The following is a 26539-nucleotide window of genomic DNA, read 5'->3' as shown; positions in this document are numbered from 1 at the left end:
GAATATGGAAATGGAGCTGTACATGGCAAATGGAGTTCAACACGACAAAATGCAAGAAAATAGAGTTTGGCAAGAGTGAAAGAAGAATCAGGAGTATGTACAAGATAGGAAATGAAGACATAAAACCAGTCATGAAGAAAAGACCTTGGGGTGACAATTACCAATGACCTATCGCCAGAGAGACATATAAACAAAATAATTGGAGAAGTATTGAACTTATTGAGGAACATAAGAGTGGCGTCAGATATTTAGATGAAGAAATGATGAAGAAAATAATTACTGCAATGATAAGACCGAGGCTTGAATATGCAACAATACAGTGGGCTCCGAACTTAAAGAAACACATAAGGAAACTAGAGAAAGTACAGAGGGCTGCAACAAAATGGTGCCTGACTTAAGAGATTTGACTTATGAAGACAGACTGAAAAGAATGCAACTTCCAACCCTGGAAAACAGAAGAGAAAGGGGAGACCTGATAGCAATATACAGAGTGATGATTGGCATGGAAAAATGGATAGGGAAGATCTGTGTATGTGGAATGAAGAATGTCGAGAGGGCATGGGAAAAACTAAAATGGCCACTTATAGGAGAGATGTGAAAATATAGCTTCCTCATAGAAGGGTGGAAGCATGGAATAGTTTAGACGTGGAAGTGGTCAACGCAAGGAATATTCATGATTTTAAGAAAAGCTGGACATTAATAGATATGGAGACGGGACAACACGAGCATAGCTCTTTTCCGTATGTTACAATTAGGTAAATACAATTAGGTAAATACACACACACACACACACACACACACACACACACACACACACACACACACACACACACACACACACACACACATCCAAATTTGAGAGGCCACAGGGTAATAGAGAGACAATCTATATGAAAGAGATTAAAGTAACCAAGCTTGAAATAAAAGAGTTAATGAAGGAACTGGATGAAGGCAATGGGACCGGATGAAGTCTCAGGCAGAATACTGAAAGAATGTAGGGAAGAACTAGCAAGTCCTATATACAACATCATAAAATGCTCAATAGAAAATGGAACAGTGCCAGTAGAATGGAGAAGAGCTGAGGTGGTTCCCATATATAAGAGTGGAAGGAAAGAAGAACCTTTAAATTACAGACCGGTATCACTAACTAGTGTAATATGCAAGATGTGTGAAAGAATAATAAAGAAACAATGGATCGAGTTCCTTGAAGACAACAAATTAATATCAAATAGCCAATTTGGTTTTAGAAAAGGACGGTCTTGTGTAACTAATTTATTGAGTTTCTATTCTAGAATAGTTGATAGAGTACAAGAGAGAGAGGATGGGTTGACTGCATCTATTTGGATTTAAAAAGGCGTTTGACAAAGTGCCACATGCAAGATTACTGTGGAAGTTAGAGGAGAAGGGTGGCTTAAAAGGAAGCACATTGAGATGGATAGAAAATTATTTGAGGGGGAGAGAAATAAGGACGGTAGTTAAAGATATGAAGTCCAAGTGGAGAGCAGTAGAAAGCGGAGTGCCACAGGGTCAGTATTGGCACCAATACTTTTCCTCATTTATATTAACGACATGCCAGAAGGAGTGAACAGCTACATAAATTTGTTTGCGGATGATACGAAACTGTGCAGAGTTATAAAGCAAAAGGAGGATTGTGAAATACTGCAAGAAGACCTAAATAAGATCTGGGAATGGAGTAAGAAGTGGGAAATGGAATTCAATGTGAACAAAAGCCATGTCATGGAAATGGGAAAGAGTGAAAGACGACCTGTGGGAATCTATAAGATGGGAGATGGAGTAGAACTGGAGAAAGTAAAAAGGAAAAGGACTTAGGAGTGACGATGGAAGAAAACAATCAACCAGTAAGCCATATTGATAGAATTTTAGAGAAACATATAATTTGCTGAGGAATATTGGAGTAGCATTTCACTACATGGACAAAGAAATGATGAAGAAATTGATAAATACTATAATAAGACCTAGATTGGAATATGCAGGAGTAGTGTGGACCCCTCATAAAAAGAAACACATAAGAAAATTGGAGAGGCTACAAAAATGGCTACAAGAATGGTCCCAGAACTTGAAGGGATGACATATGAGGAGAGACTAAAGGCTATGGATCTACCAACCTTGGAACAAAGAAGGAGAGAGGAGACCTGATACAAGTCTATAAATTGATCAACGGAATGGACCAAGTGGATAATGAGAAACTGATCCTGAGAGAAGAATATGACACCAAGCACAAGATCGCATAGTAAAAAGCTGAGAAAGGAAGATGTCTGAGAGATATTAAAAATATAGTTTCCAGAGATGTATTGAGACGTGGAACAGTTTAGATGAAGAAGTAGTGTCTGCAAAGAGTGTGCACACTTTTAAAGTAAGATTGGATAAGTGTAGATATGGAGACGGGCCACACGAGCATAAAGCCCAGGCCATGTAAAACTACAACTAGGTAAATACATACACACACACACACACACAGGAAGGACACTGGCGCCACACAATCAGCTGATCTTCACTACACTGTTGTAGTATTTACAGTGGCCTGGGCAGGTAGTGTGGACTCATTTTAATTGATTTCATGAAAAAAATGAGTCCACATAGAGGCCACTGTAAATAAATTATTAAGGAATCATGAGTAATGAAGAGATTCCATCCAAATGCAGACATGAGACTAGGGAAAAAATGAAAGCTGATGATGACTATGTTGGTGAGGGAGAGATCGCATTTGAAGGTTTCGATATGACGAATACTTCACTACTTAGAGAGTGTTGAATATCGAACATAAACTAGATAAATTGATAAAGGAGAATATGGCAATGAAAGAGAATGAAGAACAGGAAAAGAGTTTATAAAACTGAGAGAAAGGATAAAAAAAAGTGGAAGAAAGCGAAGCTAGGTTAAGAGCGGAAAAAGAAGAACTGAAAAAGGAAGTAGCTAACTACAAGACATTGATGGAAGAACTCAGTAAAGCCAAGAAAGAAAAAGAGAAGCTGAAAGATCTAGTAAACAAGGAAGAGGAAAGAGTAAAGAACGTGATTAAAAAAGAAGTACAAGCATGGAGAGTCCAAGATAAGAAAGATAAGGGTGATTTTCAGGAGGTGATTCAAGAACAACTAAAAGAAAAAGAAGAAAATATAACAAACAAAATTATACGAGTCCTCAAGACTAAAGAAAATCTAGTTTGAGAAATTGCAGAAAAAAAGAAGAGTGTAGTCGTATTTGGAATAAAAGAAAAAAATATAAAATATAGACCAAGAAGAGAAAAAGAAGAAATTAAATCAGTCAAAGATCTACTAAAAAATCTAAATGACGAAGATAGGCAGAACTTGGAAGAGGAAGTAGAAGAAATAAACAGAATGGGACCATATCAAGAAGGAAAAACGAGACCAATTAAAATACTACTAAAATCACAAGCAGCAACAGAAGAAATATTATATAGAACAACAAAACTTAGAGAAACAGAAGGCTGCAAGGATATCTATATAAAGAAAAATAGAAATGAGGAAGAAAGAAAGAGATACAATGAACTGGCGGCAGCAGTAAGGAAAAAAATAATGAAAGGTCAGAAGAGGAAAAAAAGGCATTTTTTGGAGAATTCTAGGAGACAGGATAAGGAAATGGTATATAAAAGAGAAGGAAGAGAAAAAAGTGGAACAAGTTTAACTAAAAATGATAAAGGCAAGAGACTAAAAATGATGTATACGAACATAGACGGGGTTTTATCAAGTAAATTAGAATTAAGAGATTACATAAAGAAAGAAAATCCAGATATTGTATGCCTGGCTGAAACAAAACTAAATGAGGCAATCAAAATAGACTTGGATAATAGGTATAATGTATGGAGAAGAGACAGAGGGGGTAAAGGAGGAGGAGGAGTCATGATGTTAAGGAAGGAGATAGTGATAAACCAAGTGGAATGTGGGGAAGGAAAAGCAGAAGTACTGTATGTTAAGATGCATATTAATAAAAAAGAGTTAACAATCATTGTAACATATGTGCCACCAAAAACAAATTCAAGGACCAATCAAGAATATAAAGACATGATAGATGACACAATAAGGAGTCTAAAGAGAATCATTAAAGAAAGAAGAAAAGTGATATTAGTAGGAGATTTCAACTGTAAAGAAGTGGACTGGGAAAATTATGTAAGTGGTATGGGGAAGAAGCCTGGGAGAAAGATTCTGAACCTAATGATAGACAATATGATGGACCAGAGAGTAAAGGAATGCACAAGATTCAGAGGAAACGAGAGCGAGATTGGACCTAGTTTTACAAGGGGTATACAAATGAATGATGATATAAGATATAAGTGCCCATTGGGAAAGAGTGACCATGTAATATTAGAAATGGATATAGAAGAGGAAAGGAAGATAGAGACGATTCATACAAAGGAGACCGATTAAATTACAGAAAGGCTGATATTGAGAATCTCAAGAACTATTTTAAAATGTAAACTGGGAGGAGATGGAAAACTCAGAGACAATGCAAGAGAATATAACTTATTTTTGGAAATATACAAAACAGGAGTCAGGAATATGTCCCAAATATAGACCTAAAGAAGAAGGAAAGAAAGATTGGTTTAATGCAAGGTGTGCTAGGGCAAAGGAGAAAAGAGATGGAGCATGGAAAAGGTGGAGGAGAAATAGAAATCCAGTAAATAAGGAAAACTTCAAGGCAGCGAGAAATGAATATGTTAAGGTGAGGAAGGAAGAGGAAAAGAACTTGAAAAGGACATTGTCGAAAAATGTAAGGAGCAACCAAAATTGTTCTACAGATTCATAAATGGAAAAATTAGGCAAAAGAAACAATAGAAAGGTTAAAAGGAGAGAACGGGATGGTGGAAGACCCAAAAGTATGGCAGAACTATTAAATAATAAATTCCAGGAGGTCTTTACTAAGGAATCCAAATTTGAAAGGCCACAGGGTAATAGAGAGACAGTCTATATGAAAGAGATTAAAGTAACCAAGCTTGAAATAAAAGAGTTAATGAAGGAACTGGATGAAGAGAAGGCAATGGGACTGGATGAAGTCTCAGGCAGAATACTGAAAGAATGTAGGGAAGAACTAGCAAGTCCTATATACAACATCATAAAATGCTCAATAGAAAATGGAACAGTACCAGTAGAATGGAAAAGAGCTGAGGTGGTTCCCATATATAAGAGCAGAAGGAAGGAAGAACCTTTAAATTACAGACCGGTATCACTAACTAGTGTAATATGCAAGATGTGTGAAAGAATAATAAAGAAACAATGGATCGAGTTCCTTGAAGACAACAAATTAATATCAAATAGCCAATTTGGTTTTAGAAAAGACGGTCTTGTGTAACTAATTTATTGAGTTTCTATTCTAGAATAGTTGATAGAGTACAAGAGAGAGAGGATGGGTTGACTGTATTTATTTGGATTTAAAAAAGGCGTTTGACAAAGTGCCACATGCAAGATTACTGTGGAAGTTAGAGGAGAAGGGTGGCTTAAAAGGAAGCACATTGAGATGGATAGAAAATTATTTGAGGGGGAGAGAAATAAGGACGGTAGTTAAAGATATGAAGTCCAAGTGGAGAGCAGTAGAAAGCGGAGTGCCACAGGGTCAGTATTGGCACCAATACTTTTCCTCATTTATATTAACGACATGCCAGAAGGAGTGAACAGCTACATAAATCTGTTTGCAGATGATACGAAACTGTGCAGAGTTATAAAGCAAAAGGAGGATTGTGAAATACTGCAAGAAGACCTAAATAAGATCTGGGAATGGAGTAAAATGTGGGAAATGGAATTCAATGTGAACAAAAGCCATGTCATGGAAATGGGAAAGAGTGAAAGATGACCCGTGGGAATCTATAAGATGGGAGATGGAGTAGAACTGGAGAAAGTAAAAAAGGAAAAGGACTTAGGAGTGACAATGGAAGAAAACAATCAACCAGTAAGCCATATTGATAGAATTTTTAGAGAAACATATAATTTGCTAAGGAATATTGGAGTAGCATTTCACTACATGGACAAAGAAATGATGAAGAAATTGATAAGTACTATAATAAGACCCAGATTGGAATATGCAGTAGTGTGGACCCCTCATAAAAAGAAACACAAGAAAGTTGGAGAGACTACAAAAAATGGCTACAAGAATGGTTCCAGAATTTGAAGGGATGACATATGAGGAGAGACTAAAGGCTATGGATCTGCCAACCCTGGAACAAAGAAGAGAGAGAGGAGATCTGATACAAGTTTATAAATTGATCAGCGGAATGGACCAAGTGAATAATGAGAAACTGATCCTGAGAGAAGAATATGACATTCAAAGCACAAGATCGCATAGTAAAAGGCTGAGAAAAGGAAGATGTCTGAGAGATGTTAAAAATATAGTTTCCCACAAAGATGTATTGAGACGTGGAACAGTTTAAATGAAGAAGTAGTGTCTGCAATGAGTGTGCATACTTTTAAAGTAAGATTGGATAAGTGTAGATATGGAGACGGGGCCAAACGAGCATAAAGCCCATGACCTGTAAAACTACAACTAGGTAAAATACAACTAGGTAAACACACACACACACACACACACACACACACACACACACACACACACACACACACACACACACACACACACACACTCCCCTATGAAGAAAGACTGAAGGAGATGGAGCTACCAACTTTGAAGGCTAGACGGGAAAGAGGAGACCTAATAACGATGTATAAGTTAGTAAACAGTATGGAGATTTTTTTTTTTTTTTTTTTTTTTTTTTTTTTTTTTCTTTTCATTTTCCCTTCTATGTAGGGAAGAGGGCCAGCCAAGGGCATAAAAAAGAAAGTTAGAAAAAAAGCCCACTTGAGCGCTGGCTCTCCAAAGAGTACAAAAAGTGCCAAAACCGTCAGCCAGAATTAGGGGAGCAAATGCCTCGATACCTCCCTCTTAAAAGAAGACAAGTTGTAGGAATTCGGAAATACAGATACAGGGAGGGAGTTCCAGAGTTTACCAGTGAAAGGGATGAATGATTGAGCGTACTGGTTAACTCTTGCATTAGAGAGTTGGACAGAATAGGGATGAGAGGAAGAAGAAAGCCTTGTGCAGTGTTGCCGCAGGAGGATGGGAGGCATGCAGTTAGCAAGATCAGTAGAACAGTTACCATGAAAATAGCGATAAAATATAGAAAGGGATGCAACATTTTGGCGGTGAGAAAGAGACTGAAGACAGTTAGTCAGAGGAGGGGAGTTGATGAGACGAAGAGCTTTGATTCCACCCTATCAAGCAAAGCTGTGTGACTGGAACCCCCAAACATGCGAAGAGTACTCCATACAGGGACGGATAAGGCCCTTATACAGAGTAAGCAGTTGGAGGCGAGAAAACTGGCGGAGACGCCAGAACACCTAATTTCATAGAAGCTGTTTTAGCAAGAGATGAGATGTGAAGTTTCCAGTTAAGATTATGAGCAAAGGACAGACCGAGGATATTCATTGTGGAAGAGGGAGACAGTTGAGTGTCATTGAAGAAGAGGGGATAGTTGTCTGGAAGGTTGTGTCAAGTTGATAGATGGAGGAATTGAGTTTTTTAGGCATTGAAAACTACTAGATTTTCTCTGCCCCAATCGGAAATTTTAGAAAGATCGGAAGTCTGGCGTTCCGTGGCGTCCCCACGTGATCTGTTGATTTCCTGAAGGGTTGGATGTCTCTGAAAGAACATGGAAAGATGTAGGGTGGTATCATCAGCGTAGGAGTGGATAGGGCAAGAAGTTTGGTTAAGAAGGTCATTAATGAATAATAGAAAGAGAGTGGGTGACAGGACAGAACCCTGAAGAACACCACTATTAATAGGTTTAGGAGAAGAACAGTAGCCGTCTACTACAGCAGCAATAGAGCGGTCGGAAAGGAAACATGAGATAAAGTTGCAGAGAGAAGGATAGAAGCCATAAGAGGGCAGTTTTGAAATCAAAGCTTTATGCCAGACTCTATCAAAAGCTTTTGATATGTCTAACGCAACAGCAAAAGTTTCACCGAAATCTCTAAAAGAGGATGACCAAGACTCAGTAAGGAAAGCCAGTAGAGCGACCTTGACGGAAGCCATACTGGCGATCAAGGTCGCTCTACTGGTGATCTTCTGGCTTTTCCTTACTGAGACAAGACTTGGTAACACTGATGGAGCCGGGAGACGGACAAACAAGAGAACATTTCAAGAAAATCATGAAAAGTTAGTGTCATAGGAATATGAAGAAGTTCAGTTTTCCACATAGAACAGTAGATATCTGGAATGGATTAAGTGAAGAGATTGTAACAGCAGAAAGTGTGTGCAAATTTAAGAAGTTAGATAAATGTAGATATGGAGACGGTCACTATGAGCCCTGCTCGAACCCTGTAACATACAACTAGGTAGACACACACACACACACACACACTGTCAAGAAGCCATACCGACAAAACATGCAAAAACAGCTCCCTGGGAAAGCACTTCAGCAGGCGTTGGAGCCTGACCCTAGACTTTTGTACAGGGGAAAGAGGGGACCATAAGGTTCTTCTTTCTCCATAGTAAATAAGATTTGGATATAGTATAGAATGGAACATGGAGGGAGAGGCGGAGCTAGGTGGCGCTGCCAAACGTACAGGACCAAAAGAAATGCCGTGTTTTGAAAACCAAAGGTTTATCAAAATACCAGTTGGCCTGAAGAGACTGAGTGATGATAATACAGACAAGGATTTTTCTGGATTTAGAGAGGAAAGAGGTAATATCCCATCTGGGGAGGGGACCAGAAATGTCCCCAGGTCAGACTGGTCTCATGTTGGCAACCCAGAATGTCTTGACACCTCTCTCAATTTTTTCTTCATTAACTTCTGCAACATTCGTGGTCTTCGATTTAATTTTCAATCTGTGGAACACCACTTCTCTATTAAACCTCATCTTTTCTTTTCCAAAACACAGCTGTCTGAGGCAACTGACAGTAGCCCCTTATGTTCCCTCCTACTTGCTCTATTCTCATTTTTGTTCAAAAGCTGGATGTTGTGTCAATATGCTCAATGACTTGACTTGCTTTTGTGCCCATGCTCTTGAATCTTCCAAGTTTTCCACCACCTGACTTAGATCCAACAATATCTCTCTAATTAAATTTATCCATGCTGTAAATCTCTCCCCTAACTCCTCTGACTATAGTAAATTCTTTGACAATTTAACTTCCAAAGTGGAGCACATTCTGTGCCTCTATCCTTTCACAGAGATCTCCATCCTTGGAGATTTCAATGTTCACCACCAGCTTTGGCTTTCCTCTCCCTTCACTGACCATCCTGATGAACTAGCCTTCAACTTTGCTATCCTCCATGACCTAGAGCAACTGGTGAAACACCCTACTTCTATCACTGACTGTCTTGGAGACACACTCAACATTCATGACCTCTTCCTTACCTCTAATCCTTCAGCTTATGCTTTTACCCTATCATCTCTGTTGGGCTCCTCCTATCACAATCTCACTTCTATATCTTGTCCTATTTCTCAAATTCCTCCTCAGGATCCCCCAAAAAGGAGGTGCCTCTGGTCTTTTGTCTCTAGTAGTTAGGGGGACCTGAGGAGGTATTATGCTGGTTTTCCTGAATTATTACTGTTTTTGTGTCAGAGACCCATCTCTGTAATGAATGCATAACAGGTGATACTGTTTGGCATGGAGGCATACATTCCTCCTTTTTAACCTAAACCTCCTAAATCTTGGTTTAACACAGCCTGCTCTCGTCTTATACATGATAGAGAGGTTGCCCACAAAAGATACTTGAGCTTTCCATCTGAATCTCATGCACTTTATATTTCTGTCTGGAATCATGCCAAGTCTGTTCTTTGACTTGCCAAACACTCCTTCATAAATAGAAAATGTCAATCTTTCAAACTCTAACTCCCCTTGTGACTTCTGGCATCTGGCCAAAAACATCTCCAGTAACTATACTTCTTCATATTTCCCTCCTTTTTTTCATCCTGAGGGTACCACTGCCATCTCATCTGTTTCTAAAGCTGAACTCTTCTCTCAAACCTTTGCTAAAAACTCCACCTTGGATGATTCTGGGCTTGTCCCTCCCTCTCCTCCTCCCTCTGACTATTTCATGTCTTCAATCAAAATTCTTCATAATGATATTTTCCATACCCTTTCTGGCCTAAACCCTTGGAAGGCTTATGGAACTGATGGGGTCCTTCCTATTGTTCTCAGAAATTGTGCTTCCGTGCTTACACTTTGCCTGGTCAAACTCTTTTAACTATGCGGAGCAATTTCTACCTTCCCTTCTTGCTGGAAGTTTACCTACCTTCAGCCTGTTCCTAAAAACAGTGACCATTCTAATCTGTCCTATAGTTTTAATCTCTTGCTTGTCTAAAGTTTTTGAATTTATCCTCAATAGGAAGATTCTTAAACATGTCACTTCACAGTCTTCTATCTGATTGCCAGTATGATTTCCGTCAAGGTAATTTTACTGGTGATCTTCTGGCGTTCCTTACTAAGTCTTGGTCATCCTCTTTTAGAGATTTCAGTGAAACTTATGCTGTCGCATTAGACATATCAAAAGCTTTTGATAGAGTCTGGCGCAAAGCTTTGATTTCAAAACTGCCCTTCTATGGTTTCTATTCTCTCTGCAACTTTATTTCAAGTTTCCTTTCCAACTTTTCTATTGCAGCAATGGTAGACAGCCACTCTTCTTCTAAATCTTTTAACAGTGGTGTTCCTCAGGGTTATGTCCTATCACCCACTCTCTATTATTCATTAATGACTTTCTTAACCAAACTTCTTGCCCTATCCACTCCTACACTCTTACGCTTATAGTACCACCCTACAGCTTTCCACGTCCTTTTATAGACAACCAAACATTCAGAAAGTCAACAGATCATACAGATACACCACAGAACAGCTGACTTCTGATCTCTCTAAGATTTCTGATTGGGGCAGAGAAAACTTAGTAGTTTTCAATGCCTCAAAAACTCAAATTCCTCCAACTATCAACTCGACACAACCTTCCAGACAACTATCCCCTCTTCTTCAATGACACTCATCTGTCTCCCTCTTCCACACTAAATATTCTTGGTTTGTCCTTTACTCATAATCTTAACTGGAAACTTCACATCTCATCTCTTGTGAAAACAGCTTCTATGAAGTTAGGCTTTCTGCTTTTTTTTCCTCCTCCAGCTGCTAACTCTGTACAAGGGCCTTATCTGTCGTTGTATGGAGTACTCTTCGCATGTTTGGGAGGGTTAAGAGAGAGGTGTCAAGATATTTGTCCTTGAATTTTGACTAATCTTTTTTAATCTTTTATGAAGACTGCAATTCCACCTTCATATATTTTTGTTTATTTATTATTGTTTTCCTCTCTTATATTAAAAAAATAAATAAATAAAAATACATGAAGGATGTCAGGTATGATGGAAAAACAAGACAAATTGATAAAAGAAAACACTGAACTAAAATGGAGATTAGAGGAATGTGAGAAAGTAAGAGAAATAAATCATGAGATGAAGGAGAAAATGCAGGAGATAAAGAAACAAAACAATATACTAAGGCTACATGTTGCGACTATGAAAATTCCTTAAGGAGCCAAAAAAAAAAAAAATAAATAAATAAAAAAAAAAAAAATATATATATATATATATATATATATATATATATATATATATATATATATATATATATATATATATATATATATATATGTATAGGATTGGGAGAATAAAGTAGGGAATGAAATGGGTGAAAGCAAATTGGAGGAATTATGAAATCCACAGAAACAGGAACAGGAGGAAAAAATAAAATTTTCAGAGGTAGTAAGGAAGCAAATTCAGGAAAAGACATAGGACTCTTATTATACAAGTAGTTAAGGAGCAAGTGATACAGTGGATAAGAGGATATGTATCTTAATTTTTTGGGATGAAGGGGAAAAAAATCCAAACAAGTTTGTGAGAGAGTGAGAAGAGAATTTTCCAAAACCATTATCGATCAGGTCCAGGACAGCACACAGGAGTTGGACCAGGAAGTGGAGGAATTGATTAAGTTGGAAAAATTTATTGAACAGGGTAGGAGACCAATGAAAGTGAGAATGAGATCACAGGTGGCAGTGGAGGAAATTATGACGAGAAAAGGGAAACTGGCTGACGATACTGAATTTAAGGATATATGGATAAAGAGAGATATGAACCTGGAAGAGAGGGAAAAGGAGAAAGTGCTAAGAAATGAAGCTAAGGATGGAGATCGAGAAAGAATTTGTACTGGGGGGGTGTCTAGATATGAGTCTAAAGAAGTGCTATCTTCCGAAGGAGGAGGTCATGAAAGAGGCAAAAAATAAAGAGTGACTTATTCTAATATAGATGGGTTTTTATTTAGTGTCGGAGGTTAGAGATTACATGACAGAAAAAAGACCGGATGTAATGTGCTTTGTAGAAACAAAACTAAGAGGAGATCCATGTTAGCTTTAAACAAGAGGGATATAATAACTGGAGAAGAGACACGAAGGGAAAAAGGGGAGGTGGAGTGCTAATAATGGTCTGTGATAATATGTGTGGAGGAAGTCCAATATGGTGGAAGTAATGGGAGTAACAATCAAAACAGACAAATACATGAGGAACTGAGGAACTTAAGGATATGCAAAAAGAGGTGATTAAATGCCTAGATAATATGATAAGAAATGGAAAAATACTATTAGCAGGAGACTTTAACTGTTAAAGAGTAGTAAAGGAGTAAACTGGAGAGAGATGGAAGTAACGGGTAATGGTGAACAATGGAGTGAGAAGGCGTTACAGTTGACTATGGTAAATACACTGGATCATTGGGTGGAAGAATCAGCACAGTACAAGGAGAAGAAGAACCGTCGGTGCTTGACCTAGTATTCACAAAGAAGCCAGAATCCCCTCCTATCATACGATATCAGAGTCCAATGGGAAGAAGAAATCATATAACATAAATGTTGGAAATGCAGGAAGAGGATGGAATAAGATTCAGAGAAGACTACAAAATAGAGAGATTAAATTATGCAAGAGCAGATTTTGAAAAGTCAAGAAAATTTTTTTCTGATATTGAATGAAGGAACATTATGAACGGAAGGACAATACAGGGGAAGTATGAAATATACCTACAAAAATATTATGAAGGAGTGAAGAAATATGTACCTATTTATAGAGTAAAGAAAAGTATACATGCTTGGTACAATGTCAGATGTATAGAAGATAAAGCTTGGAAGAAATTTAAAAAGCAGGGTAATGAAAATAAAACAGCAGTATAAGGATGCGAGAAATTAATATATTAGAGTAAAGAGAGAGGAAGAAAGAAACTTTGAGAAAGATGTGGTGTGGAAAAGCAAAGATGAACCCAAACTTTTCTACAGATTTATAAATGGTAAGATGAAGAATAAGGAAACAATAGAAAAAGTAATTAAAGGAGGAAAGACAAACAGCACAGAAAATGAGTGAAATAATGAAAGAATTTCAAAACTATGTTCAATGAAGAAGAGGAATTTGCAGAAGCAAATAGGACATTGCATTGCCGAGGATTGCAGGAAATCAGAGGATTATTGGATAAGTTGGATGTCAGAAAAGTATTGGGGCCAGATGGTGTATCAGGCTGGGTACTAAAGGAATGTAAAGAGCAACTGTTAGATCCAATTTGGGAAATTGTTACAAGTTTAGTAAAAGAAGGGAGAGTACCAGTAGAATGGAAGAGAGCCAACATGATCACAATATTCAAAGGAGAAAAGTCAACAGAGCCATTAGATTAATTTATGTGATAGATGTGTTCCAAGAGGCATCGCGTCTATCAAAATTCACGTAAAACAAACATGTAATTCTCATAAGAAACAATAGATGTGGTCCAAGAAAATTTGTAGAAAATACTCTTATTTATTTGGCTAAATTAACATGTTTTTAATATTTACCATTCTAAATACTAGAAGTGTATTTAAAGTAAAGGGAGAAGCAAGAATTAATAAGAGACAACAAAACAAAGAATACGTAAACACAACACTCACTACATCACTGCCTTCACCACTCACACCACAGTCAGTCACTATCTTCCTCTGAGCTTTACCACTTTATCTAAAATCCACTTATGAAAAATAACCCCACATGCAGAAGATGAAGGACATTTTGGGGCCATCTTGGTGAATTATAGGCAGATTGAAGAGATTCCGTCTGTACTCAGTGTTGGCAGACTGCAAATGAGACACAAGAAGAGCGGAGCTCCCACCTATCGGCCAGCTGCGGAACTCTCTGGCGTGCAGTTTGTAAATGCGGTTGGGCCAAATCGCATATAAGCAAACTGATCACGTAAATTAAATTAATTATATTTTTTTCAGTCGTGTTATAACAAAACATATAAACATGCGTAAATCGAGTTACCTGTATGTGAAATTGTTATCAAAGAAAACTGGGTTAAATATCTGGAAGAACAAGTTATATCAAACAAACAATTTGGGTTCAGGACAGGACGCTTATGTGTGTCGAACTTGATAAGTTTCTTCTCAGGAGTAATAGAAGGACTGGAAAGCAGAGATGGATGGGTGGACACAGTATACCTGGACTTAAAAAAAGTTTTTGATGAACTCCCTCACGGCAGACTACTTTGGAAGTTAGAGAGCATAGGAGGACTGAGAGGAACTTTGTTAGATTGGATAAGGGATTATTTGAAGGACAGAGAGGTGAGAACTGCGATACAAACTCATCTTGGGGAAAAGTAATAAGTGTAGTGTGACATGGGTCAGTGTTAGCTCCCATTATGTTCCAGGTATATGTAAATGACATACAAAATGTCATATATTAATTTGTTTGCTGATGATGCAAAATTGCTAAGAGTAATCAAATCCTGAGATAACTGCTGCTGCAGGAAGATATAAACAAAATTTATGAGTAGAGTAAGAAGTGGAAGATAGATTTTAAATGCCAAGAAATGTCTTGTAATGAAATTTGGAAAACGAAAGAGAAGACTGGTATGAAACTATCTGATGAGAGAGAAACAAGTAATGAAGACTAAAGAGGAAAAAGATCTGGGAGTGGTTATACAAGTAAATGTAAGTAAATCTGAACCCCAAAAAACACATCAGCATATAAGATGACATATTAGAGTGGCATTTCAGTACTTGGACAAAGATATGAAAAATTTATTACGAGTATGATACGTCCAAAGTTGGAATATGCTGCAGTGGTGTAGTCACCGAGCTTGTAGAAAAGATATAAGATTAGAACAGATCCAGAAGATAGCTACAAAGATGCTGCCAGAACTAAAGGACCTAACATATGACGAAAGACTGAAGGAAATGGGACTGCCAACGTTACAAGATAGAAGAGAAAGAGACCTAATAACAATGTATAGAATAGTAAGTGGCATTGAAAAGATAGACAAGGAAGACATGGTGCTGGTGACAGAAGTTGGAAAGACAAGAGGACATGTAAAGAAGATTAGGATGAGGCAGTGTGTGAAGGATATTGGAAAATATAATTTTCCACATAGAATGGTGGAAAAGTGGAATGCATTGAGTGATTAAAAGTTGTTACAGTACATAATGTGCATAACTTTTCTTTTAAAAAAAAATTGGATAAATGGAGACAGGACACTACGAGCCCCATTCAAACCCTGTACAATACAGCTAGGTAAATACACCCACACACACACTTTCTCTTTGCTTGCCTGCCTATTAACATATTAAATCTTTTCAACAGGAATTCATGGTTCTGAGACACCACAATGAGGCCGAGTCACTACATGCAGTCCAACGGATGGACTGGGAGTGGAAGTTGAAGGAGCTTGGTGACTGTGATGCAAACTCCAGGCCACATATTGATGATTTGCATGTACCTATGGTTCATGTATCTGATGACTTTGACCTCCTTCCAGAATGAGTACCTAAGTTTTTACTGTATGGAATTGAAAGGATTTTACTTCAGTGATTAGAATTTCAGACATATTTTGTAGGCATTGATGAATTTGCCTAGAATATAATTGTCTTTGTACTCAGTGTGTACAGGGCATGTACAGGAATGGACCTTCAGACAAAAGAAGGAATAGAGTTGAGAGAAACTCTGGCTGTGATATTTGTTTGCTGGTACTCCACTGTAGCCCTAAAATATATTACACAGACCCAGATTCTAGTTCAAATTTTGCATAAGGTGCCCATTAAATCCCATATTTTAAATGCTTTATATATGAATAACAACTTATGACCCGATAGTTGCATTAGTTGTTGCTCCTCCCAGTACCATAGGATTAGGAATTTTGTGTCAAAATGTTAGGGTGAGGTCTGTATTTCTGTGATATACATTTGACTTTCATAGTGTTTAGGGCATACAACATAATCATCAATGAATCATTATCTGGATCAACTGTTTTTGTGTCCAGGAACTGCATCCTTCTGGAACTTCAACATAATGATGAAGTGTTTCCAGAGATATAGCTATTCTATATGTTGGACTTCCTTGTGAATGCATGTGTGCTGGCTGTTTTGTATCAACTAAATTATATTCCAGTCACATGAATGTTCATTGACACCACATTTTGCTTGATGTCCTCATGATTAATGTTTCACTACACTTCTTTAGTATGTATGATTTAAACTTTCTAATTCTTTAAAGTGTTGCATAACATTCAGGATTTTGATGTGAAACTGTCTCAATCCTTTAAATTGTTGCATATTCTTCAGGAATTTGATGTAAAAACTTGTCATAAGAATGGCATTGTCCAGTTTCTGCATCATTGTGTGAAGTGAGAAGAAATATGAATGTCTGGATAAATTTAGTGTGGTAATTATCATCAGTCCATTAAATAAACTTGTCACATAATACTAAGTATACTGTAAGATTACTACTTGCTCAATCTAATGTAATTTTAATAAAACTAAAAAAAAAAAAAAAAAAAAAAAAAAAAACAGGGACTTGGTTCTACAAGCCAACTTGAACATGTAATGAGAATATTAATATGATGTATGTAGCAAGTGTTGGATGTCTTGGACAGTAAAGTGATAAATTCAGTCTAAGTCACAATAAAATACAATTTCATTATTTCTTCTTTGCTTATTTGATATGCTTTACCTGCCTTAAGAAATTACCACCAGGGTAGCTTATTATAGCCTATAAATACAACTTTTATAAGGAACAAAACATGAATGAAGTTTTACATAAAGAATATTCACATCTCCAAGTTGTGTTCATAATTATAAAAGTAGCTGGCTGTGAAAAGTAGCCAAACACCAGCCACCATTAAAGGGAGTTAAAAACGTATTCTATTCTACAGTAAAACAAGCATAAGCTAGACACAAATAAGCCAGATATTAGACAAGTTGGACACAGGATTTTTTTTCCCCATGTTTTATCCTTAGTGGATCGGATCAGTAAGCATTTTTTCCCCTTTGAGTAATTTTAAGTGACTCCGCTTATATACTGGCTAAAATCCCCAATAGCTCTTACATCATCCAAGTCATTCAGCCAATTTTTTAAATGTGGGGTTAGTGATTACTAATACCAATGTGGCTATTTCTTGGTACGTCCTGTTTTTTAAATGTTGGTGTTAGTATAACCTAACACTAACACTAAAAGTTCCAGTAATAACTGTTGGTGTCTCCTACCCCTCCCCAACAGGAGACACCAGTTATTCATGACTCAGGTGTGATTAAAACTTATGTTAAAAATTCGATAGTATGTCAAAATGTTTCCTTGTAAATGGAAAATAGTGGCCATCACCGTAACGAAGAGATAACGACATTTATAAATGAGCACGTTCGGACTACCTTACCGCAGTGAATTTTGGATTTGTTTTGTTGACGTGTACAGAAAAGTCACTCGCTCAACACATCTATCATCTGTACAGCATTTTAATGGGTAAGTATAACATTTAAGTGTTGTTCATGCCTTCAAGCATAAATACGTACACATAAAATGGTAGCAATTGTATTATGGGGAACTGACAATGGCTCAGGGGCTGGGAGGGAAAGTAACACGTATGTACCGGGTTATGTTGCCCCAATCACCTGTTTCCCTCGGCTGCTTTCATTCTAATTCAGTTCCTCTATGTTAGGTTATGTTATTTTAGGATTAGGAATGTAACAACTGGGTGGGGTTGGGGATTAGGGGGTTAACTCACCAAGCTGGTTGGCCCAACCTACTTGTGGCATGTCATGACAACTATATAGGTTTGGGAAACAGGTGGGCCAAACAACTGCTGCTATGTCACCCCAATGAATGAATACACAGTAAATATAGGTATAGAAGTAACATGAGGTGGAAGAGTAGGTTATATATTTGCAGGAAGTTTATTAATGGGAGTGTTGAACTGTGTTCTAAGGGTTTAGCAATTTTTTTATTTGATCACATTAGAATATCTTTTCCTAATAGATTCATGATATATAGATAACATACACCTACAGTATATTATTAATTTTTGTACCAAATTAATACATATCTTGTTTGCTTCCTTAATAAAAACTACTTAATGTTAATTGGAAGTGAATGTTGGTTGTATTTTGTTGTTATTGTTGTCAATCTGCTGCATTATGAAATGTCATGAAAACTTGTGGAGCATATGTGGTGTGTTCCCAGGTAGAACTGGAAACAACCAGACAAATAATATTGTCTCTTCTTTCCACAGGCTGCAGTGTTCCTGGTTACCTAAAGCTCTTTAGTGGCATGTTAGGTGTCATCGGCTGTGTAGATGGAACCTTAATTCCAATTGTTAGCCCTGTGAGAAACAATGCAGAACTGTATCATTGCAGGAAAGGCTACCTCACACTCAATGTGATGGCAGTTTGCCATACCAAAATTCACAAATATCTCTAGTAGTTAGCCATGAAATGTCCATGACAGCTACATTTCTTTTTATAATTTAAGGCTTTAGCAAAAATGATAAATAAAGGGTAGGTATACAGGGTACTTATTCCAATAACTTACTTGTTGACACCAACACTGGATCCCCAAACTGAACAAGAAATTAGATATAGTGCATCACATATAGGCACACTCAACTCAGGTGAGAGATGCTTAGGGGTCTGGAAATAGCAGTTGAGGCACTTACCTACAAAATAGACAAATAAGAACATAATTATCGTTACAGCAATACTGCACAATATTGCTATGAACAGCGGCCTTCCTGCTCCAAAACCTGTAGAAGTACAACAGTATGTTCTTTTGGAAGAAGCAACAGTTAGGCCACGATGTGAAGATTATAGAGCAGTGGTTTTCAATTGTATATATGTGTTGTACTAAGGCAGGTGTTGGCAAACTACAACCTACTAAACTAATTCATGTGGTTCAGCAAATGTTACTAAATTTGAAAGAGAAAGTTAAACAATGGCAAGTAATATTTTGAGCATTTAATTTTCTTCCTGTAGGTGTGCATATATATGCCTGGGAGAGTGGCTTCATCTTTAAAAGACTTTCATTTTATATTTCAAACATTAATAGTTTTGGGTTAATATAGTATGCAGCCCTATATTATTACCATTTTTATTATTATTTTTTTTTTAATGTGACCGTAGCACTGAAAAGTTTAGCCAGCCTTGCACTGAGGTGTGTGTTATCATTTTCAAAGTGTAGAACATATCCTTGATCTGATAAGTTAGTGCAACCCAATTTTTTCAATCTGGTTTAGTGACTAAGTTACAATACTCCATTTGGCTACATTCAGATTTTACTTGCTTAAAGTTTCCATGTAGTGTAGCTGTGCTGTACGCTATCATTGGGTAATGTAAAAGGATACTGGTGAGGCAGACCCTTAACATTTTATTTGGGAAAATATATGTTCAATGTGTAGATCTGGCTACAACTGGCCATTGCTTTGGAAATTAATCCACCTAATCAAACAAACCTACCCTAACATAGGTAAGACCACCCCCCCACACAACCAAAAAATCCTGTTACTATGTGTAAACAGGTAATTTCTAGATACATTTGACAAACAAAGGTTATTAGTCCATTACATCCTTCCCATCATGCACAGAGTCCAATTTGGTACTCATTTGTTTCCTTGTAAGGAGACCACAACTTTTCAAGGAGTGTGCTGCATCCTTGATGAGGTCTGCAGCTTTCTTTATGCTTTGGGCTGCAGCAGACAACCCACCCCTGCATCAATTTCAAGGTATGCCTTCTTGCCCGTCTCTGTCACCGTGATAACCATATCGCCACATCTCGCTGGACTGGCTTTTCTGACACCAGGTCAAGCAGGAAAATCTTTTAAGATTCAGTTAGTGGAGTTCTTCATTATTGCCATAATGATGCTTACTTAATTGGTGACCACTGGCAAGACAAACAAATGTATTTACACAGTCAGAAATTATGTTTATATTCATCAGTTGATTGGCTTGAAGCGGAAAGTGCATCTCCAGAGCTGCCAACCTGTGCCGAGAGCGACATTGGTGTTAGGTCTTACCAACACCACGTCGTGTCTCCTTACCCAAGTTTAAAAAACTCATTCACGAAGTTAGTAAAAGGAAGCACGACATGGGGCTTGCTGTTGGTACTTACTAATACCAATGTTTAAAGAACCGGCTGCTAAAGTTGTCCAAAGCCATTCAAGACCCGAAACAAATCTGTACTATGGCACTGATGGTGCCAAGATCAGTACTTACTCAGTTGATTTAGCAAGCATACATATGGATTTACTTAGTGTGTGTATACCATATATGTAGTACCTATTTACTTATGATGTATTACACAGACCTTTTCCATTGTATGAGGCATGCAAAAGAAAAAAAAAAAGTAACTCGACTGGCCTCATCCCCAATTCTTCCAACATATGCAGGGTTTATGGAATAACTTCCCCTATACCTAAAGAATTGACATAAATGTGAACATACCTGTTGTGCGTGCAGCTACATTCATTAATAATGTAGGGGAAATCATGTCAAATATGATATACAAGGTATACTCGTAACAAGTTACTGTGGATATTGGTAGAGGTATAGTCTGCGTGAAAAGTCACCACGTCTAGGGAGCGGTGTGGTGACTTTACAAGTTGACTATTTTTTTCCTGCAGTAAAGCCAAGAGCGGTGAGAGATATATTGTATGTCTGGCAGCGAGGTACACCCCTCTCTACCCTCACATTGCCAAGAGACAATGTCCAGGGAGTGGATGTTTGGTACTGCCTAAGTTTGCTTTTTCCTGCTCTCCGCACTAATATTGCATTTCTTTTCTTATGCATCACAGCTTAATAGACATGGATGGAAAGCGCATTGATAAGAAAACTATTCAAGCTATCATTGATCTCCATAAAGCAGGTATTAGCAACAAAGAAATCTGCATTAAAAAAGGCCTCTGTACTGTGCAGAAGAAGAAATTCAAAGCTGGTGAGATAAAAAATTTACCACTCACAAAAGCCACCTGGTAGGCCACGTAAGGTACCCAAGAGAACAAGAACACTTCTCAGGAGGCAGCTTCGAAGTCAATCCCAGCCTTACATGATGCCAAAATAGGGAAGGGAATTCTAACTTATTAGCTGGTGTTTCTCTCTGTACCGACCATGATACTTTGAGTTGAGTCATGACCTTGGGTACCACAGTTACTGGGCAAAGGACAAGCCACTTATAAATGACTCGCAGAGAAAGAAAAGGTTCCAGTTTGCAAAAAAATAACAAGATTGAATCTTAGAGAAGTGGCTCTACGTAGAGTACTGTGGTCTGATGAGAGCACTTTTTTCTGTGAGTGATACAACATCTAACAGAGTGTACAGGTGCCCAGACTCTGATCCCAATGATCTTCACTACACACAAAAAGCACCAAATACCCTCAGAGTTTAATGGTTTGGGGATGTTTTACTTTCAATGGTCTTGGTGATCTTGTGTTTTCTAAAAACTCTATCACTAAAGAAGTGTATTTGGAACTCTTATTAATGGATAATCTTGAGTCATCATTTGAGGAAGTGAAAGGTGAGATTTTCCAACAGGATGAGGCACCAGCTTATACTGCTAAAATGATCAAAGAATGGCTAGATAATCGTGAAATCAACACCATAAAAGATTAGCCTGACAATTCACCAGAGATATTTCTCCTGTAGATAAATTATGAGGCCATGACACCACCACACTCTCCAAGCTTGAAATAAGAGCTTTGCAATTATTGGGTAGACACTTAAAAATTTAGCTGATAGTGTGTCAAAATGTCTCAGAGAGGTGCTCTAGAAAATAGGAAATGCAATAAAGTACAAAGTAATGGGTAGAGTTAGAATTTGTATGTTTTTTTGGGATCTGACATGAAATGTGTAACCAAAAACTAGGGTGCGGTAACTTTTTGTGCGTACTGTAGCTTATTCTAAGTGGAAAATGCTCAATTTTAGGAATTTAGTTGTGGCATGAAAGTGTGATTGTGTGACAGATTCAATAGCAAGGCTGGATGGGTAACCATGATAAGAGAAACACTATGCACACTGCATGCTTAAGTTATGCAATACAATCTGAATTTATTCATTGTCATTGTCTCTTGAGACAAAGTAATCTGACTAACAATCAGTTGATTTGCTGCTAACCTTATTCCTTCCCACTCCCTGCCAGGACACACATGGTGCCATGCAGCCTATTATTTTGTCATTTATTACATGCATATCATCACTGTGTAATGTTTATCAGTGATCGTTATTGGCATGTTGTTACTCATCTTGTCTTGGGACTCTAAAACTCCCAAGACTTGTTGAAATCAAGACTGAATTATTCAGTTTCAGATTTCCATTCTGGCCTGACCCTGCCATTGTATGTTGCTAGGCCAGGCTTGAATTTCACATCATAGTTAAATACCTCATTATGCATACATATAGAGAACATTTTCCTCTTAAAATTACTTATACTTTCATTTCATGCAGTATCCACAGTAACTTGTGTTACATCCTGTATTTACACCACCATTTCATAGTGGTAGGCACTTGGTCCCCTGTCACAGCCAGTTACTAGTATGGGATTATGCAGTAATGTTCAATGAGATATACATATATTTTTTCAGCCAGTGTTATGGAAACTAATCTGATGTGAGGTAAGCTAATGTGGTCAGTTAAGCTACGATGAAAATCTTTACATCTTGAACCTTCAAATCTATGTGAAAGGTAAATCATATTGTATGATATGTGTTATATCTTATTCCAATTAATTGGGGAAAGGATTCTAGTTCAGTTACTGCACAGTAATGTTGCCAACCTAAATTATGTTCTACAGTGAAGACTCAATACTCAAACATCTTTGAACTTGAACTTTTCAATACTTGAATACAAAAGTTCGACTTGGTACTTGAAAAAATATCTGGTGCTTGAACATCTGCACAGGTGATTGTAAACCAAGGGTCCCCTCTCCCTCCCCACCGCAATTGTGAGAACAACATTCCCCTGCATTCTGTTTGCAGAATGGCACCAAAGAGGCTTATTAGTGATGAAAATAAGGAATCTAGTAGTTAGAGTGCAAGTATTAGTGAGCCACAGCCCTCCACTAGTTGGTTCACAGGAATCACACTAGGAGACAACTTGCCAGACATTTTCGTGGATGGTGACTCATCCTCCAACGAATAACCTCCTCTTCTACTTTATCCATCACCAGCCTTCACTTACGGTAAGTACAAATCAAAATTCTAAAAAAAATGTACATTGAAATTTTTGTAATCTTAAGGTTTTGCTAAGGTTAGAACAAATTACCTGATTTATAGGTATCAGTAGTCAAATTTTCTGATACTCGACCAGCCATTTAGAACGAATTAAGTTTGAGTATTGAGTCTTCACTTTAATTTTCTCTCATAACTTTCACTAAACTTTGTGATCTGAATTGTAAGATAATTCATGGGGTGCATAATAAATTACAAGACAATGAAAAACAATAAAATACATGTGTAGCATTGCAGCTAGCAAATGGAAAAAAAAAAAATGCAGCAGGGGAAGCACTCAACTGATCATGACTTAAATCAAGGTGTCAAAAATATGCTACATGCTATGCAATTCATTATAATAATATTGCTAAGCACTCTAAAGTTTGATTCTCATCAACAGTAACTGATAACATTCAGTCATCATTCCAGCCTTGTGTCCACTAAACACATCATGATTATAACAAAGTTTGCGTAAAACATAGCAGTAGTATAAGTACAGTATGTGTAAAGTAGTTTTCACTTAGAATGAGATGAATAATCATATCCTGAAGAATCTGCCTAAATTCAAAGACCACAATGCCATTACTGCTAAACCAAATGAAATAGTCTCTTATCAGTAGAATCTACAACTTTACTAAGTTTAAGAGTCAATCTCTGAAAGTTTTCTAACACCAAAGCCATGGGGACCAACACAACAAACAATTCTCTTCTTATTTGAATACAAAAATTGACAACACTAAACAGGTTACCTGCCCAATATTATGCTTAGAAGACGAGAAAAAAATTCACCCAAATAAAAAAAAAAAATAATAATAATAAATAAATAAATAAATAAAATAAATAAAGAAGACATATGGTATGGAAGAGGCAACACACACACACACACACACACACACACACACACACACTGTAGGGGTTGATAAGATTGCATGATTTTCATACACTTACTGGTGTTGCTCTCCATTGATCTCTATCATGTACAGTTAATTCTGTTTGCTGTACAGTTATTTATATTTCATTCAGTTGTTTCTTCACACATTGATTCACTCCAGGTGTTTCCTTCCTCATAACTGCACACATCTGACCACATTCATTCTATTAACTAATTTACTGTCCTCCATTCAATTTACATGCCAAAGCTACCTTCACACCCACTAATATGGCACATGAGGAAATGTGGTGTCCATCATGGTTTATGGTGTAGGTTTCAGCACCATACAGCACAATGGGGACCACTATTTCCTTATGTAAACCTCATTTTACATTTATACCCAATGTCTTGTATTTAAAGAAATTAATAACAAAAATTTCAATAATGATAACAGTAGCAGTATATAGTACATAATTATTATAATATCAGCAACAAGAATAATGATATCATAACAGTAATTTTTTTTTCTCTCCATATAAACCAGACAGATGTCACTTAAAAGAAGATGGTTGAGACAGGATGCCATGCTTTTTCACTTCCCTTTCAGTCATTTTTAACAATACTAAGAAAATGCAGTGGTAGAATTTTCACATAGATCATGAAGAACAATAATTGTCATCTACCTATGAATATACATCAATGGTATATAGTGTAACAAGATACTCATATGCACATACATCCATAATTATACCAATAAACATTCCTCAGAATAAATTAAAATTGCACCATAATGTTTAACAAGCTCCATTGTTTATTCTATCCATATCATGACACCTGTTTGTAAGAACTTCTTCTGTCACAAAGATATCCTGGATAAGGTTTCACAAGAAAAGCTGAGCACATGACAAACGACAGTTGGAAAACATACTAACCACAGCAAGCCAAGATAAAAGGAATTATACCATGGTGCTCTGTTTCAATGATGGTTGGGGTCAGGTACTTCAATGTCCCAAAATCAAAGTCAGCAGTTTACACCAGCTACCATCTGCCATCACAACTATCATCCATTAGTATGAATCCATTTCTCTATCACCCACAAAAGATGCCCACAATCTAGAGATTTATGTCAATTAGGAAATGTGTATACACATCCTCAAAGAATCTGATGTTACAAGTCCACCCACCATCCATGCAGCTGAATTCTTATTACTGGACAACCATCCATTCATGGGAACCTATAGGAAATCAATGTTGGATCACTTGGAGAGTAAAAAGATAAGACAGGAATATGTTGATCCTCAGCCCAGCATCACCCTTAAATATAAATACATACATCAAGACTGTTTCCCCAAAAAAGGGGGTAGCCAAGGCAAAGCACACAACTTTCACATTCATGCTCATTCATACTACTCTTTTAGCACCTTGTCCCCTGACAGAGGAAAGAAAATACTCCTGCCCTCACTTCACAGAAATTAGTTACACAGCATCAACAATTTAGTCTAGAACAAGGCTTCTTCATACCAAGTACTCTTTCTTACAAATAGGTGCCTCACACCTGTGTGCGAGACTACTGATGTGTAACATTTCCCGCGGATATAGTGTAGGGTCTTAGGGGCCTTTATACAGAAAATAGAAAAGAGGCATAAGGTATGGCACAGGACATCAACCCTCACTTTTGCAATAATTGAGCTACCACCATTGCAAGCCATAAAGCAAACAAATGAAAATTAATATTTGGTCTCAAAAGAAAATTAAATGCTTGGTAAAACATTTTCAAGAGGAAAATGAAAATGGTTTGACCTAACAAAGAATAGCTTGTTAAAATTTAGAAGTTTAATTTCATTAAAAATTTTATAAGAATTTAGGTAAATGAGCTTTATTATCCATATATGGTATTTCAGAATCTTACTGACAAGTCAGATGCTGTCTGGTGGTTGATGGGTACAGTTGTGTCATATAATTGACACGTCACCAATTTACATTTCATAATTCATTTACCAAACAACTTTAATCCATCAAGTTTTGCCAAGAAATTCATGCTGATCAAGCTAAAATGATTTCTAAGACAAAGCAGATATTCAGCAATAATATCAAAATATAACAAGCTAAGGAAGGTTTTACTTAGTTTAAAATATGGCCAAACT

The 26539-nt window shown here is 37.1% G+C and overlaps 1 protein-coding gene across 1 annotated transcript in view; it reads left to right on the top strand.

Annotated features, from left to right (window-relative positions):
- The window catches only part of LOC123520507 (ankyrin repeat domain-containing protein 11-like), a 108523-nt gene extending 91543 nt beyond the window's left edge, over nt 1–16980 (top strand). Inside the window, exon 15 of the mRNA XM_045282818.1 lies at nt 15646–16980. Within this exon, the coding sequence (XP_045138753.1) occupies nt 15646–15825 (180 nt within the window). The 3' untranslated portion in view covers nt 15826–16980. The remainder of the gene's footprint in view (nt 1–15645) is intronic.
- The last annotated feature ends 9559 nt before the right edge of the window (nt 16981–26539 follow it).

The sequence above is a fragment of the Portunus trituberculatus genome, chromosome 47 (assembly GCF_017591435.1).
Source record: "Portunus trituberculatus isolate SZX2019 chromosome 47, ASM1759143v1, whole genome shotgun sequence".
NCBI classification, from domain to species: Eukaryota; Metazoa; Arthropoda; class Malacostraca; order Decapoda; family Portunidae; genus Portunus; species Portunus trituberculatus.
This window is presented reverse-complemented; position numbering and strand designations above follow the sequence as displayed.